Genomic DNA, 17970 nt, shown 5'->3' with positions numbered 1-17970 from the left:
TGAAAAAGGCGTCTAAAACGCTGGCGCACGTCAAATACGGTATGGGTAAGTTTGGTATGCGTGAATAGAACACTAAAGTGCGCGATCATACATCGTATTAAATGGAGTACGTCTTGTAATTTTAAACATGTTGAAAATTTTACGACGTACTTGCCGTATGACACACGCTCCGCATACGATGGGAATAAGTTGTACGCACGATATGCGATCGTTGACACATATCAACACACGTTACTTGTAAGGTGCTCATAAGTCGAAACACGTCAAGGTAATGGTTCGCGTCAGTGTTCCTGACTCCCGGTTTTTTTTTCTTCGGGATGACGGTGTTCAGTGTACAGTGCGGTTGTGATTTAAATTGTTGAGCGGCAGCCTATTAATTATATTATATTATAACCGCACTAGAAATCGAAGTGTCAAAATTACCATCATACTGAAGGAAGGAAGAAAAAAAAAAACGAAAAAAAAAAAACCAGGAAGTCTGGAACACTGACGCTAACCATTACCTTGATGTGTTTCGACTTATGAGCACCTTACAAGTAACGTGTGTTGATGTGTGTCACCGATCGCGTAACGTGAGTACAACACGTAACTCATAGGTTAGAAATAAGTTTCGGGTACGCTAAACATTACCTCGACGTGTTTCAACTTATGAGTAACTTTCAAGTAACGTGTGTCGACGTGTGTCAACGATCGAGTGACGTGCCTACAACTTATGGCCAGCGTTATGCGGAACGTGTGAGTCATACGCTGGCATGTCTTAAAATTTCAAGCATGGAAAAGTTGAGGACAACCGAAAAGTACAACGTTTAAAGCCAGCGTACAATGACGTATGGCAGTGTTTTTCAGCGTGCTCTCAATGTTATCAAAACTTACCCATAGCGTATTCGACGTGTACCAGCGTTTTAGACAAATTTTCCAAAAATCGGCATAAGCTGGCTAAAACGTCAAGGTGTGACTGGGTCTTAACCTAAGTGCTTAAAATATCTTAATCTGCAATAAAACAACAATTTATTTAGTTGACAGATAAAACGCAAATGAAATACCATCATTAAATTAAAACTGTTGCGAGCACAAGGAGTGGCAGCAGCCCAAACCGCCGATTCACTCCACCACACCGCGGGCCGAATCACATCAACAAGAACAAAGAACCTCAGTAGCACGAACCGTCAGATCCTTTAGTTCGGAACTTTTTGATCGGAAAGATAAATTTAGTTCGGAACTTTTTGATCAGATGTCGTGCATACCACTGTAAGAATATTACAAGAGGTGAAAACGAATTGGCAAAAGAAACATCGTTCTTTACCAATTGTACATTTATTAACAGAACCCTCATGATATTTTAACTGGTTGAGAGCTCAATAAAGTTACAGACTAGTAAGGATACCATGATGTATTGTCAATAAAAAGCCAGTTCAATCACCAAACAAATTAAATACACACTACCGGTAATCCAATCGCTCAACACAACTCCATAATGGGCTTCATCTTACATCACATGAACTGGTGCAGCAAAGACCTTCACTGCACATTGCACCATGTGGGAAGGTGCATTTGGTGCAGCATCTGCCCCAACGTCTCTTGCACTCCTGTAACACACAAGCATCGAGGAAAGCTGGTTTTGAGGAAATTCCTGACATGTACCAGATTAAGTGCAAGCACAAATATAATCTGCTGCGAGACAAGATTGTCGACCTGTCATGTGAGCGACAATGTTAATCTTAATCCAGGTTGAAACCGATTATGAAATGGAAATTAATGCAAATGCCAATGTTTGTGGAAATCGGAGCGATGGGTACTCACGGCCAATGTTCCACAGTCACATTCCTCGCCGAGTTCCACAAACCCATTTCCACACACTGGTCGCTCGAAAAGCTGCAAACACGTCAGATACAACCATGCTGCTTTGTTCACAACCACACTGACGACTATTAACCCTTTAAGGCATGGGATATTTTACTAACATTAATGCATGAAATGGATCCTCTGGCGCACATGTCGCTTTCTTCCAAATGTAACCAATTGTTACGGATTAGTAAATCCTATATAGTTGGAAATGTTAAATTTTATGTCCGAGACGATTTGCATTACATGATTCTGATAACTGTGAGAAAGAAAGGCAACTCAAGTTACAGTGAATTAAATAAATGAGACGGTGGTTACTGTGTGAAAGGATACGGGCCCAGACAACTGAATACGTCAATGGCATTTGGCACCGTAATGGATGATCAATAGAACTTTGAAGATGACTTTTGTTGAGGCTGCACGGTTCGATCAACATGAGAATTACACTCCTACGTTAACATGAAACGAACTTGGCGATAGATTTGTTCTGGAAAGCAATGCTCGGAACCAATGGTCAAGCTTTGGTCAATCTTAGGGATTCAGACAGTATGTTGCCTTGTCTTGGGAATGACCTTGCCATATAGAAATATTTGAAATTGCCATAAAAGGTGAAGTGATGAGTGTTCGGTAAAAGCAACATGGAGGAGGTTTTGGAGGTGAACCAGAGATACAGCTCCAGCAGCGCACACAGCCTTGGAGCGACGGAGTGCTGAGACATTCGTGTTGCCAAGCAAGGGCCAAACGGACAGTGCACGGCAAGGAGAAGGCTGCGACGGCATCGTGAGCCTTGCATCATTGAGCACACATTGATCACAGACCTGATCGTAATCCAGTCCCTTGCCAGTGTTCGGATCCACTCCTGTTGGCAGACTAGTTCTGCTTACGAAGAGCCAACGCAGCACTTGAGGTGCAAAACAACTCCACGTTGACATCCCATGCCGACAACTTATCTGGACAGCTTGCGCCAAGGTCGTCCCTTCTCCCCACTCATTCTCACAGTTTGGCCAGAGTCGCGGTGAGATGTCCATACTGCGTGATAATTCCTGCAAGGCTCACTCCACTCCATACACACAAGGTTGACAGTTCATCTGGAGATTCATTTTCAAATTCACTTCCACACGACAAGGTTCATTTTCACGTTTGCTTTGACACGGCAAGGTTTATCAATTGCACGTTCGGACACGGCAAGATTCTGACTTTGGTTCACGGCACAAATCCTGTAAAAGGGGATGTATTAAAACTTCAGTGTAAAGTTGCTTTCTCACAGGGTGGAAAATGCCTTTCTAAAGAGTTGTTGAAATATTTGAAACTGCATTGTAATATATGTGCAACTTTGATTAAGTTTGAGGAAGTATTGAACGTGACCTGAATTTCCTGTGTGGAATATTACAGTAACTTAGGGTTCATGATGAATTATTGATTGAAATGTGATTAAATTGTGATTGAGTTATTATTGAATGATGTTAGTGAATTTTAACAGTGGGTTTTATGAATTGTATTTTAAATTTCCTTCTGTTGTGCTGGTGATCATCTGGTTGTCAATTGACTGAAAAGTTGAAAGTGATCATTTTAATTGTCTGCCGTGTGACCCTTCATGTACTTGCGGGGCACTTGTTTTGAGGCACGGAGGCCGCACGTAACACCAATATAATTAGAAAATGAAGCAAACAATATTTCAACAAATGTATTTATAATTCCCAATAACAAAAAAATATATATATCAGCATACATGTCAAAATTTCTTTCACAAACCAATTTTATCAGTTTGCATTGTTTTTGTTTGCATTGGCTTTGTGCATTGTTCTCGAAAGTGTTTTATCATAATATATGACGGAGCATTAATTAATGTAGGAACACAAACAGTGGTCTGCAAAAGTATTCACCCCCGACCAATAATCAAACATTTAAATGAATTACAAATCGTGGAGAAACAATTTCTCCCAATGAATCTTTTTATTCATAACTGAAGAGGTCAAATTAAACACTTATGGGTGAAGGAGGTTACATGTCAGGAATACCTGCAAAAAACATGTACAAATCAAAATGTACTGGTTGCAAAAGTATTCATCCCCTCAGGTCAGTACTTGGTGGAAGTAACTTTTGCAGCAATGACTGCTACAAATCTTTTTGGGGAGGTCTCTACCAGCTTTGCACAGTGAGATGGTGAAATCTTTATACATTATTCACGTGAAAATTGCTCTAGTTCTGCCAAGTTTGATGGGGATCGTCGATGGACTGCAATCTTCAAGTCTCACGATAAATGTTAATTGGGTTCAAGTCAGGACATTGACTGGGCCACTCAAGAACGTTTATTTTCTTCTTCTTCTTCAGCCACTCGTGGGGCTTTGGCTTTGTGCTTTGGCTCATTGTACTGCTGAAATGTGAATCTCCGACCCAGGTTCAGATTCATGGCTGACTCAGGCAGGTTTTCATCAAGGATTCTCCTGTACCTTGTGTAGTGTCGTGTAGAAGATGCTTAGCAGGCAGACACGAGCGGGGGAACAGTCGAGCCGGGCTGTGTTCACAAGCCGAGCGCGGGCGTACTTGGCCCGCAGCCCTCCTTTATTACGTACTCAGCACACTCACAAGCCGGGCGACTACGGCATCACTACGACGCCTCAGGCGGCGCGCACTCCCTATATTCCTGGCAGACACGACGCTCACGCCGACCACTCCTCCCATCATCATGCCCCGCCCTGTATGCCCACAGGCTATACCACACTCCTCCCTCCTAAAACTATGATTATTAAATGATCACCATCATAATAAGCATAAACAGCACGAAGTACTACGGTATAACAGTAGACAAGGTACAAAAAAGAAAACAGCGAAGTATAAAAGCACATCACATCATACAACGTGTGAAGCGAGCTACTGGAGAAGCACAGCAGCACTACGCAGCAAAAACGCCCCCAGGCGGCTCATGCTTACATGGCCCTTGGCGAGGTCGCGGCGACCTCCCGAGCAAACCTCCCCCGGCACCATCAAACGCCTCCGGCCCATAAGGCAGCACCTCTTCCCCAGCCAGACCTGAAACAGATAAACCTTTCGAGGCCGGACCCCCGCTGTCTGGAACCCGCGGCGCCACCGCCAGACCCGACCGACCTTGGTGGGGGCGCTGAACAGCGCCCTTGGCTGGAAGCAACAAACACTCCCCAACACCCCACGCACCACAATCAGTTGAGATTCCACCGCATGGCCAAAACGGCCTTGAGCGAACCCAGAGAGCCGCGCCCCAGGCGCCAGGCACGTCTGACCTTGCTGAAAGCAGAGGTGGGGGTAACGCCGACCAGCGCATGAGTCCCGGCTCCAAGTCAATCTCCGAGACCCCCACGGCAGTTAGACGGTCGCAACTCCATTCAAACCACACTCTAACTACAGGCTCGTCATAAATCAATAGGAACAGCACAGGAACCATTGCAAACTCATTTTTCCGTACAGCGCGTTCTTTTGATAAAATCCCAGCACCCGACAAAACAACTACCCGTGGCCTGGGGCAACTGGAGGCCAATAAACCCTCTTTATTCGCCCCCACCGCTCCCAAAGCCCCCACATCACATTGATCATAATACAAATCCCATCGATTGATCTCTGCCAAACCCATTCTCACACGGGAACTGCTGGCATTTATTTCAACAACGTTAAACCGCATCACTCGAGCAATGAAAAACAAATATGCAATGAACAGCAACCCACAACCCACATCACGAGTCCGTCCCTTGGTTGTTGACTCGATGTTGTGACTCGCGACTTCCTTTAACGCCACGGGCTCACCGCAACCCGTTGAAGCTGCCCGAACAACACAGGCGCACCTCGCACCATGAACGCAGCCGACGCGCGAGAGCTCATCGCGAGAGCTGGCACGGCTCCTGCTGCTCCCGAACCGCACACCGCCGTTGCAGGCAGCAACGAACGGCCGCTCCCGTTGCATCGACGCGGCTCCCGCCGCCAGAACCTCGCCCTCGGTACTCGACGAAAGCATCGAAGAGAGCACCGGCACACCTGGAGGTACGAACTGGAGATCCAGCCCGAGGTGCGCCAGCCAGTCCCGACCCAAAAGGATGGGCCCCTCCCCTCGCACCACAAACACCGTGAGTAGGGCGCTTCGCCCCCGGTAGAGCACCGAGACGTCGGGCGCCGCAAGCGGCGCAATCGCTTCGCCGGTGTACGCGCGCGATGCGAGGGCAGCACGAGTGGACTCAATTCGACACCCGATCAGTGCCCCGATCACTTCGACATTCACTGGCATCGGTCCTGTCACCATAGGACCAACTGAAACCAGGCTCAACATGGGCAGCATCAGTGCCCCGGTCACCTCAACCTCCCCTGCCACTGATCTTGTCATCTCCGGATCAATTGGAGGCAGGTCTAACACCGGCACTATCTCCCGCTCCGGGTCGCTGGAATCTCCGCGCCCAGGCTGCCAAACTTGACCCGGGGCGTTACCGTGCGCGCCATGCACCGAACATCATGCCTGCAGTAGGTCTTGACCCGGGACGGAAGGACCGCTTCGCACACCGCCATCTATGACTGTAACGATGGGCGATGACTCTCGGCCCACACACCGTAGGCGTCCTCGAGTGCTCAGACTGCCGTCCGAGTGATTGCATTGCAACGCTCGCCCACGACCCGCGCCGCAGACCGTGTGCGTGGCCGTGCGTGCCTGGCACATCGCGCTGACCTCCGGACCATCTGCTGCGCGCCGACCATCGAGACCCCGGACATTCTTCAGAGCTTGTGCGACGTCCAACGCCGCGTTCGAGCCGAACCGCGTGTCCTCGCTCTTTAGCCGTGGCTTTGCAGAAATCATTCCCCCGATTTGTCGTGCCTCAATAAAACGAACACTGAGCGCGGCCGTTGCCCACTCGACGTGGCCGAAGTCGACTCCGACGAAGGCGGGCACGCGTCCGCGTGCCGTGCCCCGACTTCCTGTCATGCCTGAGCCGGCCGCGCCGGCGAGCCTCCTGGCTCCGGAGCCTGTGCGCGCGGCGAGCGAACCTGCGACACGCTCTTCGCGATGCGTACTCCTCCGGAACCTCGAACCGCGCAAGGTGCGCTGAGTTACTCGCTGCCACGCCGAACCCAGCCACCACCCTGCACACGCCGATCCGAAGATCCTCGTCAGCCAACTGTAGTGTCGTGTAGAAGATGCTTAGCAGGCAGACACGAGCGGGGGAACAGTCGAGTCGAGCTGTGTTCACAAACCGAGCGCGGGCGTACTTGGCCCGCAGCCCTCCTTTATTACGTACTCAGCACACTCACAAGCCGGGCGACTACGGCATCACTACGACGCCTCAGGCGGCGCGCACTCCCTATATTCCTGGCAGACACGACGCTCACGCCGACCACTCCTCCCATCATCATGCCCCACCCTGCATGCCCGCAGGCTATACCACACCTTGCACTGTCCATTGTCCCTTCTATCCTGATAAGTTTGCCAGTCCTGCTGATCAAAAGCATCCCCATCATGCTTAACAGTAGGGATGGAGTTGACTTGGTGATGTGCAGTGTAAGGCTTACACCAGATGTAACACTTTGACTTTAGACCAAAAAGTTCTAATTTTGTCTTGTCTGGCCAGAAGACTTTCTCCACATGCCTGCAGTATCATTAAGATGCTTTTTTGCAAACTCCATTCGAGCTTTTCGATGTGTTTTTTTTTCCAGTAATGGCTTCTTTCTGGTCACCTGGCCAGCTTTGTGAAGGGAATGGGATATTGTTGATTTAATGAACACTGACCCCCATCTCAGGCATAGAGCCTTGCAGATCTTTCAGTCATTGGTTTGGGATGTCACTGTGAATCCAACAGTTTCTTGCTTGCCCAGTTGCAGAGTTTGGATGGGTGACCTGATCTGGCTACAGTTTGGGTGGGATGATGCGTCTTCCACTTCATAATGATGGATTTCACCAGACTCAAAGGGATAACGAATGACTTTGAAATCTCTTATAACGCTCTCCTGAATGGTGCTCCTTACCACGTCATGTCTGTCTTCTTTGGAAAGCTCCTTGGTCTTTATGCTTGTCTTGTTGGTTGACCAAGTAAGTTGTAGCTTAACACTCCTTAGATAAGTGGGGAGATTAATTTTTAAGTTAAACCACTGATTACAGACAGGTGAAACCTCTTACACTTATTTTGTAACCTTTCAAGCAAATAATTTGCTCCTGAAGTGATTTAGGGTGAATTCGGGAAAGGGTTTGAATACTTATGCAACTGAGAATCATCTGATTTTCTCTATTCATCTAACTTATTCACATTTTATCTGCATTATTTAGCTTTATCACTTTGGAGTAGTTTGTGAGACAATATATCTTAAGTTTGATTTGAAAGCATCATGGAATAAGCTCAGGTGGCATACAAATGTGAAAACGTTCGAGCAGGCAATGGGTGAATACTTTTACAGGAGACTGTGGGATATTAGTTCTAAAATCCTTTCATACAGGGAATTTTACAGCAAAAATGTGATGATCAGTTCTCTAGGGACCCATTCCATGCATCAGAGTTAAATGCTGAGTGTCAACCAAGGAAGCAGTACGTACCATTTATAAAGTCTTTGGTATGACTCAGCAGGGGGTTTGGTTCGAACTGCGACCTCCAGAACTCAGAACAGACTCTCTAACCCTTATGTCACAGCATTCGGTAAATTTCACTTCCAGTTGTGTTACTTCCGACTTTTACAACAATAAGCGCATAAGTGAGGTAGAAGTGAGAGTTGTGGCAAGGGGTTTCTCGTTACCTCCGTGGGCTTGTTGAACAGGCAGCTTCCATGGCCTTGCTGCAGAAAGCGTTTGAACTCATCAAGGCTGCACCTCGAAAACGTTGAAGGCAGGTGTTGCCTGATGTGGAAGAAATAAAATTAATTATATTCATGTGTTCTGAATTATATTCACTTGCTGCTTTTAGTTGTTTTAACTTGCTACTACTGTTTTTAACAGGACAAAATACGGTGTTACTTTTGTACTGGAATCAAATTGATTGTTAGTAAAATCTCTCTTTACAGTCTTTTGATCTCCATAGTGATGTAGATGAATATACAAGCAAGATAAAATGGTATCTTACGAAATCTTATGTGCTTTATTTCATTGAAATTATATGTATGTATGTATGTATATATATATATATATATATATATATATATATATATATATATATATATGTATGTATATATATATATATATATATATATATATATATATATATATATATATATATATATATATATATATATATATATATATATATATATATATATATATATATATATATATATATATATATATATATATATATATATATCTATATATATTTATACATATTCGTATATATATATTTGTATATATATATATATATACGTATATATACATATATATACATATATATACATATATATACATACATATACATATATATACATATATATACATATATATATACACATATATATATATATATATATATACATATATATATATATACATATATATATATATACATATATATATATATATATATATATATATATATACATATATATATATATACATATATATATATATATACATATACATATAGACATACATATCCAAAACAATATTTCCAATGTTTAAATGAAACTGCCCATCTGCTCAAGAGAGGGACGCTTTGCTGATGGCTACAGAGAAGAGGCGCCTTATTATCTGGTGGTAATTAAATAACTCCCGGAAGACGATTGCAACAGACGCCTTGTTGCCCAAGGACAATTATATAACTATTGGCTTTTGCTGGTCAAGGCTTTGCTAACAGCATATAAAATAGAATGTGTCACGTGATTGGGTTTTCGTATATCATGACTCGCCCGCGAGGGGTGGCAGGAATGTACATGAGGACGCGCAATAAAGCGGAGTTTCTACTAACACTCTTGCTTCTCGTGTTCCACTGCACCTCTTACACCACAGTTGGTGACGAGGATGGTTGATCGACGAGTCACGGCGCACGGACATGTGCCCGTTTTCGTCGGAGACGACTTCGAATTGTTTTCAGAACAATTGGGATGCTATTTGCACGCGAATGATGTGGTCGACGAGAGCAAACAGAAGTCGATCTTGCTCGCCTCGCTATCGACGGAACATTATCGACTACTGAGTGATTTGGTGGTGCCGGACAAGCCCCGTGATGACGGGCTGTCGTTTCAGGACATTGTGCAGAAGATGAAAGCACACATGGCGCCGGAGATGTGATTACAGCTCGCTCGATACCAGTTCGATCGCCTCTCGAAAGGTACAGAGGATGGCGTCGCTGATTTCGTGGCGCGAATGAAGCATTCTTCCGTGGCATGCAAGTTCACGGCGGAGGAGCGTCCAGCTCGGCTCAGAGATCGTTTTATTGCTGGTTTGCAAGATGCGAAGATGGTTTCGGCGGTTCTACGGCTGAAGGGTGAAGCCATTACATTCAACTCGGCGGTTGGCACTGCTACAGCTGTCGAGCAGACTCGCGGAGATGTTCGGGCCATCACTGGCCACGCGGGGTCGCGAGCGCCCCGGGACGCACGCAAAATCTTCGGTGCGGGTCGGACTTCGCCGCGCGGCCGCACGAGCGACGAGGTGACCCCGCGGACGTGTTTGGGATGCGGAGGTCGACACCTGCACCGTGCATTCTCGTATAAAGGTGGGTCACAAGGTGGGTTTTAAATTGTCACAAGGTGGGTCATCTGAAGCGTGTGTGCCGTGGAGCGCCGGCCACCGTTAAGGTCATGGACGGCGATGTGCGAGGCGATCTCGGCGACCCGGGGCGGAACCGGCAACCGTTGTTGAGCCTGTTTTCAATTGGCCCGGTGGCGGCGCACCCGATGACGGTGGAAATCAAAGTGAACAAAACGCCAATCACGTTTCAGGTTGATACGGGAGTGGCTGTGTCGATCATAGGTGAACAGACCGCGCGTAGACTCAATGGCCTGAAGCTTATCAGGTCAAACCTCATGCTGTTCACGTACACCCGCGAGAAGATAACGCCAGTCGGGATGGCAGACGTGTCTGTGCGGTACCAAGGCCAGGTCGCCGCGCTTCCATTGTACGTCGTGCGGGGGAGGGGACCGTCTCTCCTCGGCCGAGACTGGCTGTCCCACATCAGGCTAGACTGGGCCGCAGTTCACCTTGTGCAACCCGTGCCGAGCCGGTGGAGGGATCAGTTGGAGAAGATTCTTCAAAGACATCAAGGTTTGTTTTGCGACGACCTTGGGAAACTCAAGGGCGTGGAGGCAAAGCTCTTCCTGAAGGAGGGGGTGGTTCCTCATTTTTTTTAAACCACGACCAGTGCCGTATGCCCTGCGGGACAAGGTCAAGGGTGAACTGGATAGGCTGGAGGCCTGTGGAGTGATCGAACGGGTGTCGTACTCAGATTGGGCCACCCTGGTCGTCACGGTGCTGAAACGGAATGGAGACGTCCGATTGTGCGGGGAATTCAAGTCCACGGTTAACCCGGGGCTCAGCGTGGAGCAATATCCAATGCCGTCAATCGATGAAATATATGCATGATTGGCGGGGAGTCGATACTTCACGAAGCTCGACCTGCGAAATGCATATTTTCACCTGGCGATGGATCCCGGGAGTAGTGAGCTTTTGACAATCAACACGTGTCAAGGGCTCTATCGATATACCCGACTCTGTTTTGGGATTGCTTCGGCCCCAGCCTTGTGGCAGAAAGCCATGGATCAGGTTTGCATTGGCCTGCCCGCTCAGACCTACCTGGACGATGTGCTCATTGCGGGGAAAACGGCGGACGAGCACCTTGCGAACATTGCCCAAGTGCTGACAAAGGTAGAAGCGTGCGGCCTGCGCTGGAACAGGGAAAAGTGCGCGTTCTTCAAGCAGCGCTTGGAATACCTCGGGCACATCATCACGCCGGAGGGGCTGTTGAAAGGCCCTCGGAAGGTGGAGGCGATTCAGCACATGCCACCGCCTCACCACAAGACGCAGCTGCGCTCGTTCATTGGTATGGCCCAGTACAGTGGTACCTCTACTTACGAATGTCTCTACATACGAATGTTTCAGGTTACGAAGCGCCTGAACGGGAAAATATTGCCTCTAGTTACGAAGGCTTTTCAGGATACGAAGTCAAAAATACAGTACAGTACGCGCTGCTTTTCGCTGCTCCCAGAGTTTCCCGAACGTAAACAAACTTGTAGCTGCTCTGCCATTGGCTATCGCCTAAAATCTGCCTGGCAACCCTTTGCGTATGCGTGTATCCCAGCATGCTCTTCGTGTCCCCGTCCTGCTCTGTAAATATAGTTATACTGTATACAGTCTATGGTCCCGCTACGAAGTGCTCGGACAGTGTTACAGTACAGTACGTGTGTGGATTACAGTAACTTTTATTCACAATGGACCCCAAGAAAGCAATGAAGAAAAGTGGACAAGGAGAAAAGAAGAAGAAGAGAGTTTTTCTGGCCATACAAACAAAGCAAGAGATAATAGAAAGGTATGAAAAGGGGATGCGTTTGATTGATCTCGCAAAAGAATATGGCCGTAATATATCTACGATCGGCACGATAATAAAACAAAAGGAAACCCGAAAAGCTACGGCTCCTTCCAAAGGCCTCTCTGTCATTTCCAAGAGGAGGTCGGCAGTGAACGATGAGATGGAGAGGTTGTTACTCGTGTGGATAAAGGAGAAAGAGATCGCTGGTGACACAGTGACAGAGGCCATAATTTGCGCAAAGGCAACCGCCATCTTCACTGACCTCGTGAAGGAGGATACAGGCGAGGGAAATTCGGCGCAAGGACTACACCAGGAGTTTAAGGCATCGCGTGGGTGGTTCGAGAAGTTTAAAAGGAGGACTGGACTTCACTCTGTTCTTTGCCATGGCGAAATTATTTCGCTGGGAAAGGGCATGGGTCTTGAGGTGGATGACGAGGACATCAACGAGCTGATTCAGGAGCACAACGAGGAGCTTTCGACGAAGGAGCTGCAGGAATTGGAGGTGATGCAACACACCGCGGTGCAGGAGGAGTTCAAAGAGGACGAGGAGGAGGAGGAGGAGGAGGCTGCCATTATTCCATCAGCCCAAATCAAAGACATTTTAGGAAAATTCCATGAAGTCTCGGAATTTGTTGAAAAGAATCACCCGGAAAAAAGTGTTCACAAGTCGGGCTATCGCGCACTATGACGATGTCTGCCTCGCGCATTTCCGACGGATTGTTAAAAGCCGGCAAAAGCAGACGTCATTGGATCAATTCTTCACGAAACGCGAGGCAAAAAACACTGCTAAGGACCAGTGAACAAAGAGGCCAAAAAGTAACGAGAATAGCAGTTAAAAGGTAAATGAATATTTTTATTATTTCCTTTATTCTTTGTTTTTTTTTACATTATGTGCCTCTCGTTTTATGTTTATTGTGCGGTAATCTAATTTAACATGTATTTGTTTCATGTTCTGATGCATTTTTATGATTTATTAAAAAAAAATGTCCGAATTTTGCGGGGCTTGGAACGGATTAGCGCATTTACATTCAAAGGCGTCTCTATTTATGAAGGTTTCAGGTTACGAAACTACTCCCAGAACGAATTAAATTCGTAAGTAGAGGTACTACTGTATTACCAAAGGTTCGTGCGCGGGCTCAGCTCACAACTTGCGCCGTTAACACGGTTGCTCAGGAAGGACGAGCGCTGGGCCTGGGGGCCTGCACACCAGGCGTCGTTCGACCGCATCAAGCGGCTGCTCACATAGGATACGGTCCTCGTGCACTACGAGCCTGCGCGTCCGCTCTTATTGGCATGCGACAGCTCTGCATATGGCATCGGGGCAGTGCTCTCCCACAGGATGGACGATGGTTCCAAGCGGCCTGTTTGTTTTGCATCCCGGACCCTGTCCGCAGTAGAGCGGGAATATGCCCAGATCGAGCGCGAGGCTCTCAGCCTCGTCTGGGGTGTGCAGAGGTTTCATCAATACCTGCTGGGGTGGCATTTCACTTTGTAGATGGATCACAAACCGCTTCAATTCATCCTGAGACCCGAACGCGGGGTACCGGTGGTAGCGGCCGCGCGAATACAGCGGTGGTGTCTGTTTCTTGCTGCTTACGATTATGATATTCAGTTCCGAAGCACCGAAGCACCGAGAAGCATGCAAACTGCGACGGGCTCTCATGCTTGCCGTATGCGGAGGGTCCAGTTGCGTCTGAGTCGGCCGACCGGGTCGATGTGTTCGCGCTGGGCCAGGTCCAAAGTGGGCCGATCACAGCCAAACAGGTCGCGGTGGAATCGGTTCATGATCCAGTGCTCGCCCGTGTCGTCCAGGCGATTTCTACGGGGAATTAGAGCGATCTACCTTCGACACCGGCATTTCAGCCTTTCACGTCGCGCGCATCAGAGCTGTCGTTGGTCCAACGGTGCGTTATGTGGGGAATGAGGACGGTGATTCCGCCGAAGTTCAGGCAGCGGTGTTTGGAAGAACTGCATGTCAGTCACCTTGGCATCGTGAAGACCAAGAGTCTTGCTCGTAGCCTGTTGTGGTGGCCGGGGTTGGACAAAGACATTGAGCAGTTGGTTAAGCGTTGCGCCATGTGTCAAACAGATGCTGATAACCTGCGTCGAGCCTCGGGACTATGGCCGACCCCAGCAAGAGCCTGGCAGAGGGTCCATGTAAATTTTGTGGGGCCGGTTAATGGCAAAATGTTTTTGATTGTAATTGATGCATTCTCTAAATGGCCGGAGGTTGTAGTATTGCAGCATACAGCAGCAAATATTACAGTAGAGAAACTGCGGACGATCTTTGCTAATAAAGGATTACTGGAGATCCTGGTCTCTGATAACGGTCCGCAGTTCATCGCAGGTGTATTTGATGAGTTTATGCGTCAAAATGGTATTCGACATCTAAGGTCCGCACCGTATCATCCTGAGACGAATGGGCAGGCGGAGTCGTTTGTTAAGATGTTGAAACGGGCTTTGCGCAGGGGGGGGGGGTGTTGCACCTGTGCAGACGGTGGTCGATGTCTCTTTGCTCCATTACAGGAACGCGATTCATCCTGTCACGGGTGATTCTCCTGCCATTCGTCTCTATGGACGGGCATTGCGGTCTGGACTGGATTTGCTACGACCTGGAGGGTCGGTGAGTGGGGCGGTGTCGCGTCCGACGGTGCTGCGCGGTTTTGATGTGGGACAGCGGGTAATGGTGCGCGATTATTTCCACGGTTCCAAATGGGTGCCGGCTGTGGTCTCTGTGGTACTGGGGCCGGCGAATTGCATGGTTGCGGACTGATCGTGGGGAGGTGTGGAAGCGGCACGTGGACCAAATGCATGATCGCTGTTCAGAGTCAACCCTCCCCCCCCCCCCCCGGTGCCGAGTGATGTGGGACCCCCACCTGTAATGTCGCCGTGGCCAGACGTTGTATTGGTCATGTTATGATTGTCCTTTCATCATTTGACTTGTCATTTTACGAGGGGAGGAGTGTGCTGTATCACGTGATTGGGTTTTCGTATATCATGACTCGCCCGCTCGGGGTGGCAGGAATGTACATGAGGACGCGCAATAAAGCGGAGTTGCTGCTAACACTCTTGCTTCTCGTGTTCCACTGCACCTCGTACACCACAGAATGTAGTGTTTTGAGAATATTGTTACTCAATGGTGAACAGAAAGTATGATCAAAGTAATGGGCTTGTGTCTCCATCCACCCAGCCTCTGTGTTTTGGCCTCACTCTTATCACCCTTTCCTTCTCACGGCCAGCCTCATATTCCCACACTGCAATTGTGACTTGAACATGTCTATCCCCCTTCCCTCCCAAAGTGGCCATGTCTGCAGTTCCCTTTCTCATGCTTGTTGGCCCTCCCCACCATTCACCCTGCCAGATGTTTTGCCCTTCCTTGTCTTTTGCTGTCCAGAAAGGGATAAAGACAGTTGCTCTGTGCAATTTGACCAGAAAGGGGATCATGTTTGATATTGCTCATCTTGTTTATCCCCTTTCCCATGTACATGTTTGTTGTTATCTGTTGATGTTGTTTTCTGTTAATAAATGGTCTCAGACTCTGACAGAGAAGAACTGAATTTCTTCCACACAATTGAGCGAAGTGGATTTTAAAAAAAAGAAGAAAAAAATATCCAAAATTTCCAATGGTTACTCAGACAATGCACGAGATTTGTAAGCAATGAAGATATTTAACCACTTCACATTGCACATACTACAAACAAGAGTCAGAAGAGGAATGTATCTTTATGCAATGTGCACACACCGGTGGATGATACAAGTTCTCTGGAAACTTGGCACAATAGCCTGAAAGGTGTAGAAGGGCTTCGCAGCCCGAGAAGATAGAAGGATCTATAGAACCCACCCAATATGCAGTATACACCATCACTGGTGTGGCCTGCAGTCCTGGGTTTGAATTTGCATCAAGCGAATCAAAAATCCAACTCGACTCAACGCCATTTCACCAAGAAAAGAAGTTTAAAATTTTGATGTTCAATTATATATTGTACAATAGGGGCATGCTTACACTTTGTAAGCAGTCACAAACCGACTTCCCCATTGTTTCGGGTCACTCACATGCATTTTTTTCATTTATTTATTTTCATTTTCTTATATTTTCATTTACGGATGCTTTCCGATGGTTCTGTTATTTTCCCCAGTGAACTGGCTTAAATATCAGTTGGCACGCGAAATTTCAGCTTTCTACATCACCCTCGAAGGTACCTAACATAAATATCAGTGAGTGAGTGGTTGGAAAGAGCTTTATATAAATAAATATCACTTTGTCTTGGCAAGTTGAACGAACATACAAAGTATTATGTTCAAAACTCCTCGAAATACAGATGAGACTGTCTAAACCAAGTTTCCAATAAATAAAAAGAAAATAATTTTATTATTCCCAGCATTTTTGAATCGCTTTGGTGGTGAAATGCAACATTCAGGGCCACACCCCCTTTGAGGGGGGCTCTGGGTAAGAGGCTCTGGAGAGATCAAAATTAGGTTTTGTTTTTGTTAGAAATGGAATTTATGCTTTGGAGCAGCGTTTTGGCTACCCAGTAAGACATGCCTTCTTCATCATCTATTAAAAGAGTGCAAAATAACTGAAACTTCACTCCACTACATTTATCGTCTGATCAAAAGAATCCAGGTACGATATAGAATCACTATCTCTCTTGCAGCCGATTACGTAAATCATTAGTTTGTTACCAATCCAAATCTCATCAACATATCAAAAAGGAGATATACCAACTTAACATTTTGATAACTAGAATTGGCTCTGTTAACAACGTGCAATGTGGGAACAGCAACAATATGAAAATCAATGTTTGTTTTCCACTTGGATTTATAAGTTCCAGTTCCACTTCTTAAATGTGTCTTCAAATCATAAACTCTACCTCTTTGCCTTGCCCAGCAACACACTAGAATGTAAACTGGTTTTGACATGTTTAAATTAAAAAAAATTCCTATAGCTATAAAATGCTTAATAAAGAGTTCACTTCAATCACTAATTTTTATTTAATCGAGTTCTTTATGTGCTTGCACAATGCGAACACAATCCACTTCATCAAATATATAAATCTTTCACAATCCACGTAATCAAACATAGAAAGCTTATATTTATTATTTCTGTATGTGGGATGCCACCAAACTTCTGTTTGCAGAATGAAATGATGCTTCTTTTTTAATCACTCCGGTAAAACCTGCTCCCTCATGGAGCAAAATATGGTTTCAGTGAATCACTTGCTCTATGTTGTTATGTCTGTCGTCGTTCCCGCAGCATCAATACCCCCTCTCTCTGGAAGGGGTCAGTGGTTAAAAACCATCAAATATATAAAATTGGTTAAACCATCAAATATTTTTCAACTGTGTCTGCCAACATCCTCCTGCAGTTGGTTACCTCTCTCTAGGAGGTTGGTGGCAGGATTTGCACTCCGTCCACCATAAACAATTCATCCGCAAAGCAGACAAAAAAAACGCAAAGAAAACTGAAAACCCACTCCGTGTGAGTACCTCCTGTGCAGCTGCCATTCGCAGGGCTTTACCATGACGATTGACCATATCCTTGCTCTTTGGGTCCTCACCAAATGCAGATGAGAGTTTCGGTAGGGGTTGCTCGCAGCCTATGTTTATCTCCGCAAAGCATTCAATTCAGTGAATGAGGATGCCCTCTGGAGGATTCTCTGTCTTCGTGGGGTGCCAACAA

The 17970-nt window shown here is 46.6% G+C and overlaps 1 protein-coding gene across 8 annotated transcripts in view; it reads right to left on the bottom strand.

Moving 5' to 3' along the window:
• The window catches only part of ADAM11 (ADAM metallopeptidase domain 11), a 266893-nt gene that overhangs the window by 134021 nt on the left and 114902 nt on the right, over positions 1–17970 (bottom strand). For all 8 annotated transcript variants that reach the window (XM_085879155.1, XM_085879152.1, XM_085879151.1 and 5 more), the window contains 3 exons: positions 8575–8674; positions 1801–1872; positions 1491–1586 (listed from right to left, as the gene is read on the bottom strand). In XM_085879155.1, the coding sequence (XP_085735281.1) occupies positions 1491–1586; positions 1801–1872; positions 8575–8674 (268 nt within the window). The remainder of the gene's footprint in view (positions 1–1490; positions 1587–1800; positions 1873–8574; positions 8675–17970) is intronic.

The sequence above is a fragment of the Eptatretus burgeri genome, chromosome 4, assembly GCF_056783735.1.
Source record: "Eptatretus burgeri isolate ZD-2024b chromosome 4, Ebu_testis_v1, whole genome shotgun sequence".
NCBI classification, from domain to species: Eukaryota; Metazoa; Chordata; class Myxini; order Myxiniformes; family Myxinidae; genus Eptatretus; species Eptatretus burgeri.
The sequence above is the reverse complement of the archived record's forward strand: the minus strand, read 5'-3'. Positions and strand labels throughout refer to the sequence as shown.